Source organism: Carcharhinus amblyrhynchos, chromosome 19, assembly GCF_965287045.1.
Source record: "Carcharhinus amblyrhynchos chromosome 19, sCarAmb.v2.hapA, whole genome shotgun sequence".
NCBI lineage: Eukaryota > Metazoa > Chordata > Chondrichthyes > Carcharhiniformes > Carcharhinidae > Carcharhinus > Carcharhinus amblyrhynchos.
Genome location: NC_137342.1, coordinates 20480604 through 20504043, shown reverse-complemented (window position 1 = coordinate 20504043; position 23440 = coordinate 20480604). Strand labels below are relative to the sequence as shown.

The following is a 23440-nucleotide window of genomic DNA, read 5'->3' as shown; positions in this document are numbered from 1 at the left end:
CAGAGATTTATGGAGTTGGGGTGGAAACTAAAGGCCAAGTCAGAAAGAGTGGTTATCTCTGGACTCTTGCCTGTGCCACGGGATAGTTTAGAGAGGAATAGAGAGAGGGAAAGTTTGAACTTGTGGCTAAGGGGATGGTGCAGGAGGGAGGGGTTCAGGTACTTGAGCAATTGGGGCTCATTCTGGGGAAGGTGGGACCTCTATAAGAGGGATGGTCTACACCTGAATCAGAGGGGAACCAATATCCTGGGGGGGTAAATTTGCAAAGGCTATGCAGGGAGGTTTAAACTGATTCGGGGGGGGGGGGGGGGGTGTGGGATCCTGAGTAGAGGGGGTGAAAGTGAGGGGGGCATAGATGGGGACTGCAATGCATGGCATCGTGGGGGTGGGGGCGGAGCAGTGTTTGAAATGCGTATACTTTAATGCGAGGAGTATTCGCAATAAAGTGGATGAACTTGCAGCATGGATCAGTACCTGGGACTTTGATGTTGTGGCCATTTCAGAGACATGGATAGAGCAGGGTCAGGAATGGTTGTTGCAGGTCCCGGGGTTCAAATGCTTTAGTCGGAGTAGAGAAGTGGGGGGGGGGGGGGGGGGGGTTGGCATTATTAGTCAAGGACTGTATCACAGTGTCAGAGAGGAAGTTTGATGAGGACTTGTCTGTTGAGGTAGTATGGGCGGAGATTAGAAATAGGAGAGGAGAGGTCACCCTGTTGGGAGTCTTTTACAGACCTCCTAAAAGATCTAGAGAGGTTGAGGAAAGGATTGCGGAGACGATCCTGGTTAGGAGTGAAAGTAATAGGGTAATTGTTATGGGGGACTTTAACTTTACTAATATTGATTGGAATTGCTATAGCTCTAGCTCGGTAGAGGGGTCAGTTTTTGTACAAAGCGTGCAGGAAGGTTTTTTGACTCAGTATGTGGATAGGCCAACTAGAGGTGAGGCTATATTGGATTTGGTGCTGGGAAATGAGCCAGACCAGGTGCTAGACTTGGAAGTTGGTGTGCATTTTGGTGATAGTGACCACAATTCGGTTACGTTCACCTTAGTGATGGAAAGGGATAGGCATGAACCTCGAGTCAGTAGTTTTAGCTGGGGGAAGGGTAATTATGAGGCTATTAGGAGAGAATTAGGAAGCATAGGTTGGACTAGGAGAATACAGGGACTGGGAACGTCCGAAATGTGGAGTTTTTTCAAGGAGCAGCTACTGCGAGTCCGTGATAGGTATGTCCCTGTCAGGCAAGGAGGAATTGGTAAGGCTAGGGAACCGTGGTGCACTAAGAAAGTTGATTCGTTGGTTAAAAAGAAAAAGGAGGCTTATGTTCGGATGAGACTTGAGGGCTCAGGTAGCGCACTAGAAAGCTTTAGATTGGCTAAGAGGGAGTTGAAGAGTGAGTTAAGAAGGGCTAAAAGAGGACATGAGAAGACTTTGGCTGATAGGATTAAGGAGAATCCTAAGGCGTACTATAGGTATGTCAAGAACAGAAGGTTGGTTAGGGCAAGCTTAGGGCCAGTTACAGACAGCAGAGGGAAGTTGTGCATGGAACCGGAAGAGATTGGAGAGGCATTGAACCAATATTTCTCTTCGGTGTTCACGCAGGGGGACATGAATATAGCTGAGGAGGACACTGGGTTGCAGGGGTGTAAAATAGACAGTATTGCACTTGATAAGGGGGATGTGCTGGATATTCTTGAGGGTTTGAAAATAGATAAGTCCCCTGGTCCGGATGGGATTTACCCTAGGATTCTCTGGGAGGCAAGAAAGGTGATTGCAGAGCCTCTGGCTCTGATCTTCAGGTCGTCGTTGGTCTCTGGTATAGTACCGGAAGATTGGAGGATAGAGAATGTTGTCCCATTGTTTAAGAAGGGGAACAGAGACTTCCCCGGGAATTCTAGACCGGTGAGTCTTACTTCTGTTGTGGGCAAGGTTTTAGAAAAAATTAGTAGGGATAGGATTTATAGTTATTTGGAGAGTAATGAATTGATTGGAGATAGCCAGCATGGTTTTGTAGCGGGTAGGTCGTGCCTTACTAACCTTATTGAGTTTTTTGAGAAAGTGACCAAAGAGGTGGATAGGGGTAAGGCAGTTGACGTGGTATATATGGATTTTAGTCAGGCGTTTGATAAGGTTCACCATGGTAGGCTTCTGCAGAAAATGCAGATGTATGGGATTGAGGGTAGTCTAGGAAATTGGATCAGGAATTGGCTAGCAGATAGGAGACAGAGGGTGGTGGTTGCTGGTAAATATTCGTCATGGAGTTCGGTTACGAGTGGTGTGCCTCAGGGATCTGTTTTGGGGCCACTGCTGTTTGTAATTTTTATTAATGATCTGGATGAGGGTATAGTTGGGTGGATTAGTAAATTTGCTGATGACACCAAAGTCGGAGGTGTGGTAGATTGTGAGGAAGGGTGTCATAGTTTGCAGGGAGACTTAGACAGGTTGCAGAGCTGGGCCGAGAGGTGACGGATGGAGTTTAATGCGGAGAAGTCACTTTGGTAGGAATAACAGATGTGTCGAGTACAGGGCTAATGGGAGGACTTTGAATAGTGTGGATGAACAGAGGGATCTAGGTGTATGTGTACATAGATCCCTGAAAGTTGGGAATCAAGTAGATAAGGTTGTTAAGACGACATACGGTGTCTTGGCGTTTATTGGTAGGGGGATTGAATTTAGGAGTCGTAGCGTCATGTTACAACTGTACACTACTCTGGTGCGGCCGCACTTGGAGTACTGTGTGCAGTTCTGGTCCCCACATTACAGGAAGGATGTGGAGGCTTTGGAGAGGGTGCAGAGGAGGTTTACCAGGATGTTGCCTGGTATGCAGGGGAGGTCCTATGAGGAGAGACTGAGGGATTTGGGGTTGTTTTCGCTAGAAAGAAGGCGGCTAAGAGGGGATCTTATTGAAACATATAAGATGATCAGAGGTTTAGATAGGGTGGATAGTGATAGCCTTTTTCCTCTGATGGAGAAATCTAGCACGAGGGGGCATGGCTTTAAATTAAGGGGGGGTAGTTATAGGACGGATGTCAGGGGTAGGTTCTTTACCCAGAGGGTGGTGAGGGATTGGAATGCCCTGCCTGCTGCAGTTGTAAATGCGCCTAGTTTGGGGGCGTTTAAGAGATCCGTGGATAGGTTTATGGACGAAAAGGGATTGGTTTAGGTTAGTGGGTCATTGTTTTTTTAACTGGTCGGCGCAACATCGTGGGCCGAAGGGCCTGTTCAATTCAAAGAGTAAAATAAGGTACACTAACAATGATAAACAGTCCACTATAAACTAATTATGCAGCAGCACAATTCATGCAGGGTGAACTATAAAATGCAGTGTTCAACAGTACTTTGAAATATCTTCATTTATATAAATGGAATAAGAATCTTCACACCTACTTTGCATGTAACAGAGGATCAAATGGAGGATGCTGAGCTCCATATACATGTTGTATACTGCAAAGAAAAGTACAAATCAGTATCAGCACACAATATGTCACATAAAAGCTATCAGCAATACTACACTACTCAAGTATACACCTGACAGTGCAATGTGTTAACTGACATTAAAACAAGACACTAGAGAACTGGAACATTAATATTTATTTTTATTGACTATTTACATGCTCATAAAGCTCTTGAGCCACTAATAAAAAGCTATAACATCATTACCAGTTCAGGATAGCCTAGGATTTATTAGCTTTTCCACATCCTTTTGATTCTTGGACCCTTCCTTTTCCTCTTTTCCCTCCCACACCGATCCCCTGCCCCAGTTCGCACTCCTTTTTCTTTTTTCCTCCCACCCAGTTTGAGGATGTATTCTGGATCCCCATGGATTACATACTGACATCAATATTCGCTCTAAGCTGCACAGCAACCCAGATGTTTGGTGCAGGACAAATCGAAGTTTGCCCCTATAACTTACAGCAGTGCAAAAAATTCTTAAACATTTCAATGACTAAGTTACACATAACAAATAAATTTGAGGGAATTCTTCCCTCCACCAAACGTATGCTCTCTTTCTCATCTTTCCTTCAATTTCACATAGGTTTTTTTCCCTCATTCCCATCCAATGTTACACTTGCAATCTGGTCCTTGTACACACAGCAGACAGCAATCTTCTTAAAATGAGTAGAAATTATAAAACAATTTATAGGACATACGGTTTTATTTCTGCTATAACCCAAAGTTGAATTTTAAAAGACAAGATGCAGCTAAACCAATAAAGTAAATAAACTTTATTTACTAGTCACAAGTAAGGCTTACATAAAGTTACTGTGAAATTCCCCAAGTCACCACACTCTGGCACCTGTTCAGGTACGCTGAGGGCAAATTTAGCAAGGCTAATGCACCGAACCAGCACGTCAATAGAATGAAATATTGAGAAAAATAACTTTTAATATTCCTTCTTTGGTGTACCCCCTCCTCCCTTCTGAAGGCACAATCAGATCAGATGTGATTCTACAAAGTCTAACAAAGGCACCATAAAACCCAAGATGCTCCTGTTGTTAAGTACCATTATTATTGTATGAACAAAATACATTACGTAAGAAGGTTCTTTGACCTAGGTCAGCAAGCCCTGCCCTCATGTGATGTGCACGCCTGTACAATTTCAAGCATGTGTCACTCGATAACCATCAAGGTTATTTCTAACACTGCTCACCCTGGTCTCAAACAAGGACAGTACTGGTATTCTGATTCCAACTTGACTGATAATATTCAAAGAGCCTTGACTGTCCTTTTCAGAGAAAACACTATTACTATTCAACAATTATTTAAGGTTGATCTCATGATAACAACCCCAAAAGTTATACCCCTAATATCAGAATTACTGCCTTCATATTTTGGTCCAAAAAAATGTTAACAGTTCTCAAAGCGCTAAATGAGTGAACTGCAGCAGGGTAGTAACAGTCAATATGGACAGGCTGAGTGAATTCTAATTGTTCATTTGTACCCAACTTCTGCTTCAACCCACTTTCCAGGCAGTGCCTGGTACAGTATCACACACACAATAGGCTTACTGTCAGTTCCTCCAGATTAATTTACATGACTGAACCAGGACATATTTTTACTCTATTTATTTTTAATAAGTTGTATTTCCTTTATCCCAGTTTCTTTGATTTGTTCTCCACTCAAGTAATGGAACACAGATCTACGCCTCTTTCATGTAAAGACGCTACAGTTCCCCAGAAGCAAAGAGAAAATGGAAAATATCTTGTAGCCTGCAAATTATTACAAAGTCCATAATGTTATATTATCAAGAATGAGACAGGACATCACTAAAGTTGAAACATGCATTAGAAGAGACATAAAATCAAGGACGAACAGCAGGTGAGAATTGCAGGGGCGCAGAGATGTCAGAACGTTGTGGGGCTTGAGGCAATTACACAGATAAGGAGGCAAGATTATGGTGAAAAATTTGAAGAGTTGACAATTTTAAAGTTGAGGCATTGCCAAACCAGCAGCATAGATCAAGGTGTGTAGGGATGAATAACAAAACGCTAAAGCAACGCGAAGAAAATTCATGATTTTAAAACGCAACAGTATTGGCAAATGGACAAAAATGAAGATTTTGTTTAATTAAAGAATGACTGAATAACTAACAAAAGACAAACAGAACTGTGTCCCAGCGACATAATATTCAAAACACTTGCCTTCTAACCTGCACACTTTTCAGTCAAGATGCCGAGATTTCCTGTGTGGAAAGATGTTGCACTTGGAAAATTTAAAGCTTTTCACAAGTATAAAATGAAACTGAAGTTTGTAGGTTATTGGTTAATATTAAACTTCCTAGCGTTGCTAATATACGTCTCTGCTTACAAAATGAATTACACTGATAAAGATACAGTGCTTTTTGAACCAGCTGCAAGATTCATATTCCAGTTTCTCAAAAATAAATAAACTAAAACAAGATAACAGTTTGAGCTAATGGCAAAGCTGCAGTAGTATGGTGTTGACAATCAATAGATGAAATAATGCAAGGTATGTGCAACCGGCCTACTAGGAACTGACTTCTTTTACTCATTTTGTGAAGGAATTAAAACACTTCCTCCCATTATTTACTTCTAAACTGATTATATATTTTCTTAAACCCCAAATACTAAAGGCAGCCATAGGACAACTGCAGACAGCTTCCAAATGACCCAAAAGTGACTTTTTATTCAAAGCTGAGAACCAAAAGGTTAACTTATATTCTCAACATACTAATCAGACAGGAAGGGAAATCATTACACGTACTCGTTATGATACCAGAGATAAGTAAATTTGAAATCTACTTCTGACAAAAGATTTTAAAAGGGATATACTCATTGGAGCGAAAAAGGATCATGTGAATAAATAGAAAACCTTTAAGTAATAAAAAACTAGAAAATTAATTATCAATGGGAAATCACGCACGAGTGGTAACAAGGTGGCCTAGAGACATAAGCAGAAGCATCAACAAGGAACTTTGAAGGAGTGCCTTCATACAAAAGTAACGTTTATTTATTAGTCACAAGTAGGCTTACGTTCACAGTGTAATGAAGTTATTGTCAAAATCCCCTCGTCGCCATGCTCCGGCACCTGTTCTAATATACAGAGGAAGAATTTAATATGGCCAATGCACCTCACCTGCACATCTTTGGACCGTGGAAGAAAACCAGACTACCTGGATGAAACCTATGCAGCCATGGGGAAACGTACAAACTCCACACAGACAGTGACCCTAACTGGGAATCGAACTTAGGTCCCTGGCACTGTAAGGCAGTTGTGCTAATCACTGTGCTACCATGCTGCCCTAACGGAGTGCCTCCAAATAAAAGTTAATATTTTTTAGGAGGAAGTTAGACAATTTTAATCTAACAAAGAAATTGGTTTAGCTCTGATGAACATTTTTTTCCGCAGCTTCCCCAACATTGAAATTTGCTACTTTCACCAATTTGCCACAATACCCTTTTGATATCAGTAGCACTATCTCCTTTCCAAAACATTTCATAAGTAGCATTCCCAAGAAATTGAAAAAGTTTTCAATTAAAAATCAAACCATCATAATTTTCAGTGTGAAATTTTTGAGAAATCAGTATGCAGACTTTGATGCCCCAACTGAAGTTTATAAATCTACCACACTAGTCAAAATGACATTGAATACAGGAGTTGGAATGTCTTGTTTAAGTTGTACAAGACATTAGTAAGGCCACACTTGGAATACTGCATATGGTTCTGGTCGCCCTATAATAAAAAAGATATTATTAAACTAGAAAGAGTGCAGAAAAGATTTACTAAGATGCTACTGGGACTTGATGGTTTGAGTTATAAGGAGAGGCTGGATTTACTGGGACTTGTTCCTCTGGAGCATAAAAGGCTGAGGAGTGATCTTGTAGCGGTCTATAAAATAATGAGGAACAAAGATCAGCTAGATAGTCAATATCATTTCCCAAAGGTAGGGGAGTCTAAAACTAGAGGGCATAGGTTTAAGGTGAGACGGAAGAGACACCAAAGAGTCAAGAGGTGCAATTTTTTTCCACAGAGGGTGGTGAGTGTCTGGGACAAGCTGCCAGAGGTAGTAGTAGAGGCAGGTACAATTTTATCTTTTTAAAAGCATTTAGACAGTTACCTGGGTAAGATGGGTCTCGAGGAATATTGGCCAAACGCTGGCAATTGGGATTAGCTTAGGGGTTTCAAAAAAAGGGCGGCATGGACAAATTGGGCCGAAGGGCCTGTTTCCATGCTGTAAATCTCTATGACTCTATGATGTGCATGACAGCCTACAATGTGCTCTGAGGCAACAGAAACCAAGTGTCTCAAAGATTTTCAAACCTGTTACTGTAAAGTGCAACATTACATACCAAATTTCAACATGAACATTGGTGAGCAGCATGTAATGATCTAAAAAAATTTGGATGTAACTATTTTCTTAGGATCAAATGTTCAGCTGCTCTAATAACTAAATTTTACACTCAAAAATAGATATACATTTCAGCAATGGGAAGAACAAGAGCTCAAATTGTCGACTCAAATATGGACGCGCTAAAAGGTTTGTGCGAAGGTGCATTGTGTATTATGTTGCTGCGCTACAGAGCCCAGGGTGGGCCCATATCCAACTGCATTGAGTCAGTTGACATGACTGAACAGCAGTGAAAGCACAACACTTCGTCTCACTGCCCAGAGTCAAACTCAGAAATTATTATTCATTGACTCCCTTCCTCAGTGCACATGTAAGCAAATAAAATCAGATTCATCACTGCTTCAGAATCAACCATTAATGTACAAAGAATGGTACTATCAGTGAAGCATGAGAGACCACAGACACTCCAGTAAGATGTACCTAGAACTGTACCACATTAGAAAAGGGAATATTAAAGGAAAATGCAAGGAAAACGGCAAGGTTTGGTCATATTTCTTCTCAGGATAACAGGACAATAATTTCAAGTCAATTATATTAAAATCTTTTCTTCCAGTGCAGAAAACTGGAGATTCATGTGCAATAAAACAGAACAGTTCACAACTTATTTGGATTTTTAGTTCCATTCCTGAACTGTATCTTAAACCAGCCGTGGGCAGCAACCAGCTCTTCCAATAAACCACAGCAGAAGGTAGCAGCACATAAATTAATTTCTGAATATTTGCTAGTCAACATCTAATTACAGGGAAGAAATTAAACATATTCACACTTCTAGCTAGACTTCTTAGCTATCTGGCAGGATTACTTTAGCACTGATGTAAAGAAACCAAAAGATAGATTTAAGGGATTTGTATTTGAATGGGTAAAGTTTCAGAAGATAGAATTTTACGTTGGTTTAATTAAACATTTCTGTGCCTGGAGGAGTTAACCAGTTTCTCTTGAAATTCAAAGTGACCTGCCTCAGCAACAAGTTTAGAAGTCAGACAGAAGGGATTAAGATGGAGTCTAAGTGTGCCTGGTGTCTCTTTTGAGGGAGCTGGGGGAGAGGTCTCGCTCTCAGTTTTGCTCAAGGCTGCAACATGGGAGTAAACGTAAGTCAGCTAAACAGAACCAGAGAGAACAGTGATACAAGATAGACTTCAGAATACTAAAGCTAAATGACTTGAGAATAAGGTATGCTCCAGAAGAAACCAAGGAAGAGGGAGAGCATTTTAGGTTAAAGAAGCTCTTCTATTTAACTAGATATATAGTTGGGACTGCAGCTCTACAGAATTCGCAGGCAGGTGCAGAGGGTTCCTGAGAATTCTCTCTCTCTCTGAAAGCTTCAGGACTCAACACATCTTAAAACAAATATATTTAAGGTTGCTAACTGTACTAAAAGTGGCCTTTACATCTGTAAGAGGAAGGTTGCTGAAACGGTGATAAGCTAAAAAGTAAAGTTGCTTCCTTTCTACTTTATATGTTGCTCAACTGTTAATAATTAAACTGCATCATTTTTTAAAGTTTATTTAAACTGTATTAAATAAACTTTGTTTTACCGTAAAAGATCCCTAATTTGTCAGTGGAATCATCCCCGGAAGGAAATGTCCTTCCCTCACATTTATGCAAAATTAGAAAAATTGCAGGGGTCTACTCTGACTTTCTAATTCAAACTGGGGTTCTGGTCCAGGACCCTAACATTGGAAACAAGTTAATGCAACTTTTTAGTCTTGGAATATTGAAAGGCAGTGGAAGCTATGCAAAGAAAAGAATTCTTTCAGTTATGAAATAGGCTATCCTGCTCCAAAGCATACCAACTTGTAAATTGGAGAAAATCCAATGAGATGATTGAGTTAAAATACAGTTTGTTAAAAAAATATGTATTGCAATGGTATGCATGAGAACAGAGACAGTATCTGCTACTGTCCTTTTTCCAGATTGCAAATCTACTCTTTGATGGTGTTTGACAAACATTCCAACAACAAAATTGACTCAAAAACTACCCCAAACCCAGAACATTCTTCCAAACTATACATTTGTTGCTTATACTTAAAAAGAAAACAACCCGTTTTGTTGGATCTATCAAAGGAACCATTTATTTTACATATAGGAAAATAAGTAGACCATGCAATCCCACGAGCCTACTCAAAAAATCAATGAAAGCATGGCTCATTTCAGACTTCATTTCTCCACAGGGTGCAAAAAGAACAAGCAGTGGCAATTAATTATGACTGAATCATAAAAATGTGAGAAAAGAAAGGCACAACAGCAGAGTCTTCATCTTTCCTCTCAAAAAAAATGGATGAGCTGTAGAAATTACTGATCGGGAAAAATGAGGTGGCTATTCTCTGGTTTATACAACTAACTTTCTGGGTCATTATGATTGCATTTGGTGTCAAGTACTTCCCTAAAAGATGCTATTAGGAACTAGGGTTACTTGTCATGAATTCAGTTACATAACATTTATAGCTGTTTTCCATACACATCAGTAGCTATATGTGCATCAACAGAATTAATAGGTATTACTTTTAATTTTTATTACTGCCATTTGCTCACAACCTGGCATTGCCTCTGGTCCAGACTTGATCTCCACTCAAGGGATGTAGCCTTCACCGGCAAATCTGGCTGACCACAAAGTACCCTCAAGCCCGACCTTCTTCTGCCAAATCAAAGCAAACCCCCAGCTTTTTCCTCTACCAAAACCCATCTTTATAAACCCTCACCTCATCAGGCACTGACTTCTTTAACATTAAGAGTGAGAGCGCCCAATCAGCTGCCTCTGCCACTTCCACCCCTTCTCTTGCCTTTCCTCTCAACTTGCAGAATTCTCTGGCTCGTCGCCAATCTTCACTCATACACTCTCAAGCTTATCTTATCCATCAAACTCAACTAATTCTCAACCAATTTCCACAAAACTACTGACCCGACAACTGCCCTTCCCAGTTTCCACTTTAGCTGATATCGTTAACCATTTTCCCCTCGTCTGGAACTGTGCACCTATCTTTCAAATCTGTCATCATCACATATCTCAGAGCAAAAATAAAACAACCTTCAATATCTCAATATTTGGAATGATCCACCACACCACCTGCCCTCCCCACCCTCCGCTTATTCTTAAAAGTCCTTCAATGTTTTGTCTCCTCCCAAATTCATTTCCACATTTTTCTTGGAAATTAATGTTTGAAGGCCTCCATCAGCAAACATCGCCACTCCTGACATGTTGGCAAGATGGTCATGGATGAAGCAGTTGAAAGAGATGGGGCCAAAAAAGCACTAACCTGACAAACTGCAGCAATATCCTGGGCTGAGATAATTGGCCACCAACACCACAATCAAATTCCTTTGTTCATGGTTCCCTTGCTTCGACATTCGAAATATTTGTATGTATGTGTGTTCACACCAACATGTGGCAGTAACGTGAAGTTATTTTTAAACCGGTGCTCGGAATGATTCCAACCGGTGTTGGGAGAGTTTTGCCCAATCCCTACTCACTTCAATTTTAGGGCTCCTAGTTGCAACACAGTTAAACGTTGCCTTGATGACAACAGGAATCACTCTCACCTCATCTCTGGAATTCAGCTTTTTGGCCATGTTTAGACCAATGCAGTTACTGTCTGGAGGTTTGTGGCTTTAGCAGCACTGAAACAGTGCAGTTATTCTGGAATAAATGCCACTTTATCACACTGCTTTACAACCCTCTTCACTGATCATTGTGAGTAGATTGATGGAACTGTAATTGGCTGGATTGGATTTGTCCTGCTTTTTCTAACTAGGACATAACTCCGCAATTTTCCAACGCCAGGTGGATGCCAGTGTTGCAGTTAGTTATGGAGCAAGTCTTCAGGACTCCATCCAGGATGTTATCGGGGCCTATCATCTTTGACACATCCAGTCTCTTCAGCCATATCTTGATATCCCGTACAGTGAATCAAATTGGTTGAAGACTGGGATTTGTGAAGGTCGGATCTCAGGAGACATCTGAGGTGGATCATCTACTTGGAGCCATCTTCAGCCAGATATGCCAAGTGTATCAGTTTCATCTTTTGCTCTGATTTATTGGGTTCCACCATCATTGAGGATGTGGAGCCTTCTTCTCTGGTTAGTTGTTTAACTGACAACCACCACCATTCACAACTGGGTGTAGCATGACTGCAGAGCCTTGATCTGACCTGTCAGTGCTGGGATCACTTAGCTTTATCTATAGCATGTTGCTTCCGCTGTCCTTCATGTACAGTGTTGTGTTATCACTTCACCACATTTAGGTGTGCCTGGTGCTGCCCCTGGAATACTCATACATAACTCATTGAGCCAGGTCGCCTGGATTATGTTAGTGGTCAAGTGAGGGATATGCTGGACTACTGGATTATAGATGGTTACCTGTGAATGAGCTATCCCAACACACTCTTGACCAGCCTTCAATATTCTACCTTTCTCAAGCTTCTGGTTATCCAAATCACCCGTGTGCTCACTGGCTTCTATTAGCTCCCAGTTAAGGAATATGTCGATTTTAAAACTCTTGTTTACAAATTCCTCCAGGGTTTTGCCCTTCCCCATCTCTCATCTCTTCCGGCCCTAGAAGCCTAAGTTATCTCTAATTCTGGCCTCTTAAGCATTCCTGATTTTCGTAACAACATTTGGTAATCGTGCCTTCGGCTGCTAAGATCCTCAGCTCCAAAGCTCCAAAATACCTTGCTTCCATCTCTCCTTTAAAACATAGTTCTTTGACCAAGCTTTTTTAAGTCTGTCAAATTCTGCTTTGTAATCTACCCGTGAAGTGCTTTCAGATGTTTCACTACAGTGAAGGTGCAATGTAAATTCAAGTCACTGTTGGTCTTAATGGAAAGCATTAAATATAAAGGCAATCCAGTCTCTTTCAATCACAAGATAATAATTTCAACCCAAGTAGTTAAATACACCTTAAATAGCCTCAGAACTACACAGATCTGCTTCAAACCATGGACTTGGCCCTTCTCTAAGACTAATAATTAGTGCCTTATGAAATGCAGACAGCCCATCAGAATAAACATAAGTAAAACTGTATTGCAGCAATATTCTAAAACAGAAGAAAGCAACAAATCCACAAGAATAACACAACTCAAACTGCTACTTGATACCAATAGCATTACTAGTAAATAAAAAGCAGCCAGAGTTGCATCCCAAAGCTCTGAGTCTTTCAAACCCTGCCCTAGAATGCAACCACATGCTCCCTCCTATCTTCTAATTGAGGCCTTCATTTCCTGAACAGATATGCCAACACACCCTAGTCCTGCAATCCCTGAACATTGGATTATGGCAGCATTTAGCCATCAGTCTGTAGTAAGTGAAGGAAGAGAGATAAATTATGAAGCATACTGATTGACAGGCACAAATATGGGTGAGAAACAAGAATAGCGTGAAAGGAAGAGTACCAGCTATAGCTAAAACGGTACAGAAACAGAAATGAAGAGCAAGATAGATGTGACATGAGCATAGGAAAACAGAAACAAGAAGACTCTCTTGAACAAAAAGGTGATACAAAGAAGCAAACAGAGATTAAACCTTAACGATAATGTCCAGATCACAACCTGAATCTTAAGCAAATTGGCATAAGGCCATTAAAAACGCAGAATGGAAAGCCTGGTTCACAGATTGATGTTAGAAAAGTTTTGATTCATGAGACATTGGCACCAGTACTGAAGAAAAAAAGAGCTGTGCCATGAGGTCTTCACCTGAAGCGGACTAGGACCTCTGTCTTGGCAAATTGTTTAACTCTGGCTATACAGAGGGCTTTAAACTCAATAGCAGAGGTGAAGGGTTCACATGAAGGCAGATTTGGAAAGTTAAAGACAAAAGACAAGGCAATCATTTAGTGCAAGGGTGTAAACCATTCAGGTAAGGATGAAGATAACCAAAGTGCGAAAGGAAGTTTAAGTTTTAAGTTAAGCTTTTTATTATTGTCACAAACAGGCTTACATTAGCACTGCAATGAAGTTACTGTGAAAATCCCCTGGTCGTCACATTCCAAGGCCTGTACACTGAAGGAGAATTTAGCATGGCTAATGCACCGAACCAACACATCTTTCAGACTGTGGGAGGAAACTGGAGCACCTTGAGGAAACCCAGGCAGACATGGGGACAATGTGCAAACTCCACACAGACAGTGACCCAAGCCAGGAATCGAACCTAGGTCCCTGGGGCTATTAGGCAGCAGTGCTAACCACTGTGCCATTGTGTGCCCAAGTCACAAAGCGCACAAACAAAAGAGTGCACAAATAAATGTCAGTGAAGGAAAGTGATAAAAAAAACTAAAAGCTCTTTATTTGAATGTTCGCAGCATTCATAACACAATGATACCACAAACAGAAGTAAATCGGTCTATGATAGATTTAACAGATATGTCGTCATGAGGTGATCAAGGCTGGGATATTAATCTTCAAGAGGATCTGACATTTTGCAAGGGCAGAAAAGAAGGTAAAGGAGGTGAAGTAGCTCCTTTAATAAAGGATGAGATCAGAACGTCGGTAAGAAATGATCTTGGTTCAGAGGATCAAGATGTAGAATCATCTTGGCTTAACAAATAGCAAATGAATGAAGTCACTGGTGGGAGCAGTTTATAGCAACCACCATCACCACCACCAACCAACTCCCCAACAGGAGCTACACTAGGACTGAGTATAAATCAATAAATTATGTGGTCTTGTAAGCAAGGTATTGCAATAATTATGGTAAATTTTAATCTTTGTTTTGATTGGACAAATCAAATTGTATCCTCATCCTCCAGGCTCCATTTGCCAGAGCATATTTTCAACAGTTTCTTAGAATTTGATCTCAAAGCAACCAGGAAATGGGCTACTTTGGACTTGGCAATGTGTCATGACCAGGATTAATCAATGGCCCCATCATAAACAACCTTCCAGGCAAAGGCAACCATATTACTGAATTTCACATTTGGATAGAGTGTGAGAAATGTAGATCTAAAACTGATATTTTAGACATAAAAATTGAGAGGAAAATGAGTGCGAGTGAAAAATTAGCTAGAGAAACAGACAGCAAAAGCCTTTATGTGTATATGAGAAGGAAAACAGTTGTTAAATTAAGTGTTGATCCTGGACAGGATAAAACTGGGAAATTAATAATGGAAAATAAGGAAATGGCAGAAATTTTGAACAAAGCAGAAGGCACAAAAAGTATCCCAAGAATAATGAAAAATCAAGAGGCAAAAGGAAGGGAGGAACTTAAAACGAGAACAATCATGAGAGAAAAAGTACTGGAAAAACTAATGCGACTTAAGGTTAACAAGTCCCCTGGACCTAATGGCCTGCATCCCAGAGTCTTAAATGAAGTGACAGCAATCTTCCAACATTCCCCAGATTCCACAAAGATTCTTACAGATTGGAAAACCACAAATGTCAGGAAACTATAGGTCACTTAACTGAATTCCTGTCATCAAGGAAAGACTCAAATGCATCATTAAGGAAGGAGTAGCAAATATTTAGAAAATCGTAACACAATCATACAAAGTGATTTTGTTAAAGGGAAACAGTGATTTAAATATATTAAGAGACCTTTGAAGAAGTATCAGGATGTATAAAGGGAAACCAGTGCAGGTAGCGTATTTGGATTTCAAAAAGCCATTTGATGAAGTTGCCACACAAAAGGTGACTGTGCAAGATAAAAGCTCATTATATGATGATTATATAATGAGCATTATATGATGATTTGGGATAAAATATTAGCATGGATAGAAAATTTGCTGACTGATAGAAACCAGAGTTAAGGTAAATCAGTCATTTTCAACTTAGAAAACCAACTAAAGTGCCAAAGGGATCAATGCTGGGCTCCAGCTTTTACATACCTGTATTAATTATTTGAATGAAGAGACTGGCTGCCTTGTAGCTAAATGTGTTGATGCATTTAAAAGATGGTTAGGAAAGCAAGTTGTGAAGAGAGTACAAAGAGTCCACAGAGATACAGATTAAAAGGGAAAAATCCTAGCAGATGGAATACAATGTGGGAAAATGTGACGTTATTGGCAAGAAGAAAAAAGAAACAAAATATTTAAATGGAAAGAGAATGCAGAATGCTGCAGGAACGAGGGATCTGGATGTCCTCGTACCCAAAGCTCAAAACGTTAGCGTGCAGGTACAGCAACTAACTAGGAACAATGTTAGCCTTCATTGTAGGGAGGGTGGAATATGAAAATAGAGAAGTCTTGCTAAAACTGTACAGTGCGTAAAGACAACACCTGTGTGCAGTTTTAGTAACCTGACTGAAGGAAGGATATATTGCATTGGATGTTGTTCAGAGAAAGGTCACTAGGTTGATTCAGGATGAAGAGGTTGTTCTTTGAGCAAAGATTGGGTAGGCTTGCCCAACATTAAGAATAAGAAGTGATCTTACTGAAACATTTAAGATCCTGAGAGGGCTTGACAGGATAGATGCTGAGAGGATTTTCATGAGGGGATCTAGAATGAGGGAGATCTGGAACGAGGTGGCTCAATTTAAAAATAAAAAGTCTCTCAATTAAGACAGATGAGGAGAATTTTTTTTCTCTCAGAAGGCAGCTAGTGCTTATGATTCTCTTTCATAGAAAGCACTGGGTCTTTGAATACGTTCAACGTGGAGTTGGACAGATTTTTGAACGACCACGCATGCTAACATTGAGCTTCGTGTACAAGGACACAGGGATCCTCTGTCCTGCAACATTCTGCAGTCTCTCTACATTAAAATATCTTGGTTTTTCCTTCTTCCTGCCAATAACTTCACATTTTCCCACATTATACTCCATCTATCCTGTCAAGGGTTATGAAGTGCAAGCATTAAAGTCTAGTTGTAGCCGCAATCAGCTCAGTCATGATTTTATGACATAGCAAAGCAATTGGCTTATGTTATGTATGTCAGATGCATGAAGCCAAGAAACACATATGTCAGGAAGGAGGCAAAGAAGAGAGAAATGACTTCTTTTTAAAAAGACAGTAAATAAGCCTGGCAAATTTTCCTTTCAAAGGAAAATCTAATAACCTTTTGAAATATAATGATCGAAGCTGTTCCAACAGTCTTTCTGGCAATGCATTCATATCATGTTTGTGAATTAAAGAAAACTCTCATCTTCCCTCTGATTCATTTGTCAATTATTTTAAATCTGTGCCTCTACTTAGCTTACCAAATGCCATTGTAAATTGTTTCTCCTTATTTGCTGCATTGAAACCTTCTGTCATATATCTACTACATCTCCCTTTAACCAGGTCTCTTCTCACAAAAGCCATCCCAGCTTCTCTGGCCCCTTCAAATAAGTTAAATCCATCTGCATAGTTTACGCATGGATTTATTTGCTGCTTTGTCCTTGCCCTGACTGAATTTCACAGGCCAACTTGTCATAGGAGCTTTGTTAGATAAATTTTCATTACAACCAATATCTCTAAGTTACCAACTGTCTGATATTGGATGAGCAGTAACTTCTGAGAACTAAATATTTGAAGGCAATGTCTTTCATCTCCATTAGAACTTTCATACCTGGCCATTGACTCTAACCCTCTCCTTGGCAACTGGAGCTGAACCAGATTGTTTGCAAACTTAGTGACATATTCGGCCAGGATAAGGTTCTGACATACCCGCACTAAGACTGGCTACTTGAAACTCTGCACATCACCCGACTCAACTTCTCTGCCTCAGTTCAACTGTTACTGAAACAGTTGACTTTCTTGACTAGTCCAATTCAACGCTAGCCATATTCCGCAAATTTGGCCATCCAAGCTCCTGCTGTCCATGTTCTTGGTCACACAATGTCCCTGTTAGCCATCAACCCTGTCTGTCTCAATGACCTACAATGACTCCCAGTCAAGTAACACTTACTTCTACTTGAAAATTTACATTGCTTTCAAATCCCTGTATGGCATCATTCCTCCCTAACCTACAACCTCCTGCAACACTTTAACCCTCTCAAGATACTTTTGCTTCTCCAATCCTGGACTTGCACATCCCAATTTTAAATCATTCCACCACTGGTGGTCATATATTCAGCTGCCAAGGTCCCAAGCTGAGGCTCCCTCTCTAAACATCCCCACCTTTCATTTCTCTTTTAAGACACTGCTTAAAAACGCCTGATCAAGATTTTGAACATCAGTCCGAATGTCTCAGTTTGAGTGAAATCGTTATGTTCCTGTAAGGTACCCTGTAATGTTTAACTACTTTAAAGAAACTGTATGAATTCAAGTTGCTGTTACAAATCGGTTGTTAATCAGCAACTTGACATTAGCAAATTAACTGGGATTTCAAACGTGGCTTCTCAAGTTCCATGAGTGCACCGATACAACTTACAAAAAGAAAAGGATTGGGCAGATCACCTCTGTAATAAGTCACCACAATTGCACCGTGTTGCTCTATAAACGGAAGACTATGCACAAAGTATCATGACAGCAGTGATTGAAACTGGGTAAGTCTATATGGCCCTGCAATCTCCATACCAGTTACACATCCAAGTAACTTGTTTCCCCCCTTTACATAACTCCTGTTTTCTAACTTTCACTATCGAAATACTTCCTTGAAATGCAGCCTTCAGCTGTAATGCTGCCTTTCGGTTTTGAAGAGTAATTGAAAACAAAACACAGGAAACATGTTACTGCCAGATGATTTAATGTTAGTTTAGCGTTAAGGAAAATAATTTAAAAGTTTAGCAAAGATTACGAGTTGGTCATATTAAAACTTGGGTCACTTTGCTGACAAGTTCTCAGATGTCATTCGGTTTCGGTTACAGCCACACAGAGAGAGAGAGAAGCTGAGCCTGGGGGGGGGGGGGGGGGGGGGTCACTCTCGTCTGACCCGGGGCAACATCAACAAGAAGGGGCACCGAGCAAAACACATCACGAACCTGCCTGGAACCTTGGAAACATTCCGCTTCCAAAACTGCTTCTTCCCCCCTTCAGTGGACATATTCCACCCGAACGCGGCTCCGCTCACACCGAGCGCCGGGTGCTAATCACAGGCGGGACCCACACGCCACCAAGGCTGTCGGCTTCACTTCCCTGTACGGCAGCGCCAGTCCCCCTCCCACCCCCCTTGTCAATTGCACATCGACGCCATGTTGCCTTCCAACAAACATCCTTTCGATTGGCTTGAATCTCCGAGGTAACGGCACGGCCAATCAGAGGCCGCGTTCCCTCGAGGTCCCAGCGGCGACCGCTGACGTCACAATGCGGACTCAGCTGCTCTGTGACATCACGGGATTGCTCTGACTGGGAAGAAGATGCAGATTCTCCAGGTGCCAGTGAGACATTGGTACCTGACTGTCATAGACAGCTCTTCACATCCAAAGTTGGTACCTGTGTTCATAGACAGCCCTTCACTGGGATCTTGGGTTCATGTCACACTATCTGTAACCCCCACAACTTGCCTGGACTTGCAAAATCTCACTAACTTTCCTATGTGGAAACAATACACAATCTTTTTAACCTGTGCTTAATGCTCTCTCCACTCATATTGTCTGTACCTTTAAGACTTGATTAGCTGTAAAGACTCACATTCCAATCATTATTCATATAAATTGAGTTTGTGTGTTTGTATACCCTGTTTGTGATCAGAACACCCACCCACCTGACAAAGGAACAGCCAGTTCTGAAAGCTAGTGGTGTTTGCTACAAATAAACCTGTTGGACTTTAACCTGGTGTTGTGACACTTCTAACTGTGATAGCCCTTCTCACCCAAAGTTGATACCTGTCTGACATAGACAGCCCTTCAGACCTAAAGTTGGTATCTGTCTGTCATAGCTCTTCTCACCCAAAGTCACGGCTTTTCTCATACAAAGTTGGTGCCTTTCTGTCATATCCCTTCTCAACTAAAGTTTGGATTTGATTTGATTCAGTTTACCACATAGTTCATCAATATTAGGAAACCACATACAATTAGAAACTAGAAGCAGGAGTAGGCCATTAGAAACATAGAGCAGGCTTGAAGGGCCTGCTCTGCTACATATATATATACACATGTTATCAAATATTAACCATATTAAAGAAGTTTTTTCCAATTTATAGCAATCAACTTGGCAACTGAAAAATCGCACATCTGATTTTCAGCCACCATGTTGCACAACATTTCAGTTAAAATGAGTCTTTAAAGCAGTCATTTTGATCATAGCTGATCATCAAATTAAATATCCTGACACCCACCTCCCTCCCATATCCCTTGATCCCTTTAGCTCCAAGAACATTAGCTAATTTCTGCTTGAAATCACACAACATTTTAACTCATCTACTTTCTAATAGTGAATTCCACACATTCACCACCCTCTAAGTGAAGAAATTTCTCCTCACCTCAGTTCGAAAAGATTTCCCCTTATCCTCAAACTATGACGCCGAGTTCTGGACTCCCTCACCATCAGAAACATTCTTTCTTAATCTACCCTGTCTAACACTGTTAGAATTTTGTAAGTTCCTATCAGATCTCCTCTCACTCTTCTAAACTCCAGTGAATATAATTCTAACCGATTTAGTCTCTCCTCAAATGATGGACCTGCCATCCCAGGAATCAGCCAAGTAAAACTTCACTCTACTCCCTCTATAGCAAGAACATCCTTTGTCAGATAAGGAATAATCAGATAATTACAGCCCATTTCAAAGTTTCAACCTGCTTCTGCTTTAATTGTACCTGCATCACAGATCAACAAACATCCTGTTCTGCCAACATTTATGTGGGTAGTACCAGCTAAATTTGCTGAAATTATAACTCTGATAATGAAGACTTTTAATTGAAAATAAGCTAAAGACGGATCTAGTAGATTGCAAGTGACGAGGCTGTGAGCTTCTCCTTCAGCATTCTGTTTCATTGTGGGATTATGTTTGGGAAGAAAGATTGTTGACAATGTGATATTGGTAGTTTGTGTGAATTGTTTACAAATGATGCTTCTGACTCAATGACTTTAAAGGGGTGTCTCAAGACAAGCTGGCCTGGAATTTTAAAAAACTGTCTCACCCTTGTAGGCTGCAAGCTCTGCCTGCTGAAGCTGTACTGCAAAGAAGGGTTCAGTGGAGTCTTCTGCTCAAATAAAACTTCCGCCTGTTCTTGTTTGCTTCCAGGTGCTTTCATCTCTTTTTTTCCTTTATTTTTCTTTTTTCTGATAAGTTTTCTCAGCATCTCTAACTTCAGTTGGGAGCTAAATTCAATGTAGAATCCATCAAATGTGTTCTTTTGCTCAATTTCTCAGCATTCTGGCGAGGATGAAGGTTTTGATCTCAATGCTGCCATCATGCAGAATCCTGCTTCAGACACCATGAAGTAGGTTTCACAGTCTCGTATATCTTAACACCAATGCCTTCATTAACAACTCATAACTACGTACATATTTACAGTATTAGGGTACAGGTACAGAGCTGAGTCCAGCCTTGGTCTTTGAGATTGACCATGGCACTTGGTCATATGCCTTCTTATATCACTGTGTTGTTGGTAGTGTACTTAGTCCCACATTAACCCTTTACAGACCAGATCTCATTATAATTAATGGAGATGAAAAATCCAACCAAGAGCTAAAGGTGGACACTGTCACCAAATTTGTTGGTTGCTTGTTTTGGGTACTCATACACCTTTTAAACCAAAATGTACAGGAATAGGAGATGATTCTGATGTTATTAAAAAATCCCAAACTACTGCCACAAGAATGCAAAATGCAACTTCCAATTTCAAAACAAATGATGTATAGGGCTCAGGTGAAATGTCAGCAGAATGAGATGGAAGAATGGAGCTTCACATCACAATGTAACTTGTGACCATCATCAAGGGAAATACACAAGTAAGCTTTGAATGCTAAATAACAAAGGAATAAAACAAAACTTATTTTTATCTCTGCCTTAATAGGTCCCAGAGTGCTTTAGATCCACTGAATTACTTGAAAAAGAGATAATATTGGTCACTATGTCAGCAAAGATGGCAACCATTTGTGCACAGCAAAATTCTACAAACAACGAATGAGATAAATGATGATAAATTGATCTATCTGTGACAAGGTGAGAATGGTCCAGAGTATTGAGAAAACTTCCTGCTCCTCTTCAAACAATGCCGTGTGATCTTTGAATTCAATAAGCAGATTGGGAGTCAGTTTAAAAATGCTTCTCCAAGAACAAAAAAATCTTTCTGTATTTGCTAACCTAGATTATACGCTCAGGTACTGGCATTTATTTGAGTTTTATCCTAAAGCCCATAACTTTGATATAAAAGCAATCAGCTGAGCCAAACTAACATGAGTAGATTTGCAATGTGTTTGATATCAAAAGTAATCTAAAAACAGAATAACTTAAAAAGATGACAGTTAAGTGCATGATATGTATTGTGCACAGTAAATTGCTGTTAAATTTTATGATATTTGGAATTAATGAATTGTATAATTTTATTGTCATAAATAGATGTATAATTTGTTTTAGATTTTGACTGAGTACAGTACCAGTATGAATTTTACAACAGACTAATTAATTGAACTACAGTGGCATCGCTTTTGGGTAGTCAGTTGTAGAGTGGAATAACTTGGGGTCCTAACAGGAGGGAGTTTGGAACAGAGAATGCCAGAGGACCTGAGCACTGAAGCATGAGCAAAGCACATCATTTCAAAGTTAAAACTAGATAATTCCTGTTTAATAGTTTCAGGGCTGCACATGGTGTCATAGCAACTGAGATTTTTTTTTGTTGCTACCTGGTTCTGACTTCCAATCAAAAGTCTGTGACCATCCTGATGTCTCTTGTGGGGCATTCTAGGACAAAAGGTCATAGTCTTAAGATAAGGGGTAGCAAATTTAAAACAGAATTGAGGAGAAACTACTTCTCACAAAAGGTTGTGAATCTGTGGAATTTACTACCCCAAAGTGCGGTGGATGCTGGGACGGTGAGTAAATGTGAGGAGGAGTTAAACAGATTTTAAATTGGTAATGGGTTGAAGGGTTATGGGAAGCAGGCAGGAAAATGGGGACAAGGAGCATATCAGACACGATTGAATGGCAGAGCAGACTTGATGGGCCGAATGGCATAATTCTGCTCGAATATCTTATGAACTTATGACAGAGTGTGCCACAATTCCTCCACTCTCCATATTAGGTTCCAAATGCTGCATGTTGTGGACTATGTAGACTATCAGAGTGGTTCGCACGCTGAGACTGGTATAGGCTGATGGATGTGGTCCAACTACCTGACAAGCATGGAATGTCACTGATGCATTTGGGGTGTACATTTCTGTCATCACTGTAGTGATCTGGTGGAGATGTTCCCTCTACCTTTTATAGAATCCACTTGACTTTTATTTGATTCTATTGATTTCACCACAGTGGTTAAGACTAAAATCTACCAATTGTTACGATCCCAGCTATTGTTACTGATAAACAAGTCAGATCCTTGGCTGGATTCAGGTCTGATAGATCCTACACCTTATTTTTTTTTTGTTTAGAAACATGGAGAGTGGCTATTGAACTGAATCACAAAGTCGGTCGATGAATTTCTAGTTGTGTACTGGATGGTTTAGTTGTGTACTGGACACCCAATAAGTCTGGGCTTCCCTGCATGCTGTGGAATCACTGTGGGGGCCTAACCACAAGGATGAGTTGAGGTTAATCCACAATGTGAAGAGTGGACTTTATGTGGGGAGAT

At 40.5% G+C, this 23440-nt stretch overlaps 1 protein-coding gene across 4 annotated transcripts in view; it reads right to left on the bottom strand.

The window, feature by feature from the left end:
* Positions 1-18901, bottom strand: part of tbc1d22a (TBC1 domain family, member 22a) — a 373403-nt gene extending 354502 nt beyond the window's left edge. For all 4 annotated transcript variants that reach the window (XM_080207367.1, XM_080207368.1, XM_080207369.1 and 1 more), the window contains exons 1-2: positions 18692-18901; positions 3387-3443 (exon numbers count right to left, since the gene is read on the bottom strand). In XM_080207367.1, coding sequence (XP_080063493.1) covers positions 3387-3443; positions 18692-18753 — 119 coding nt within the window. In that variant the 5' untranslated portion in view covers positions 18754-18901. The remainder of the gene's footprint in view (positions 1-3386; positions 3444-18691) is intronic.
* Positions 18902-23440: the final 4539 nt, after the last annotated feature.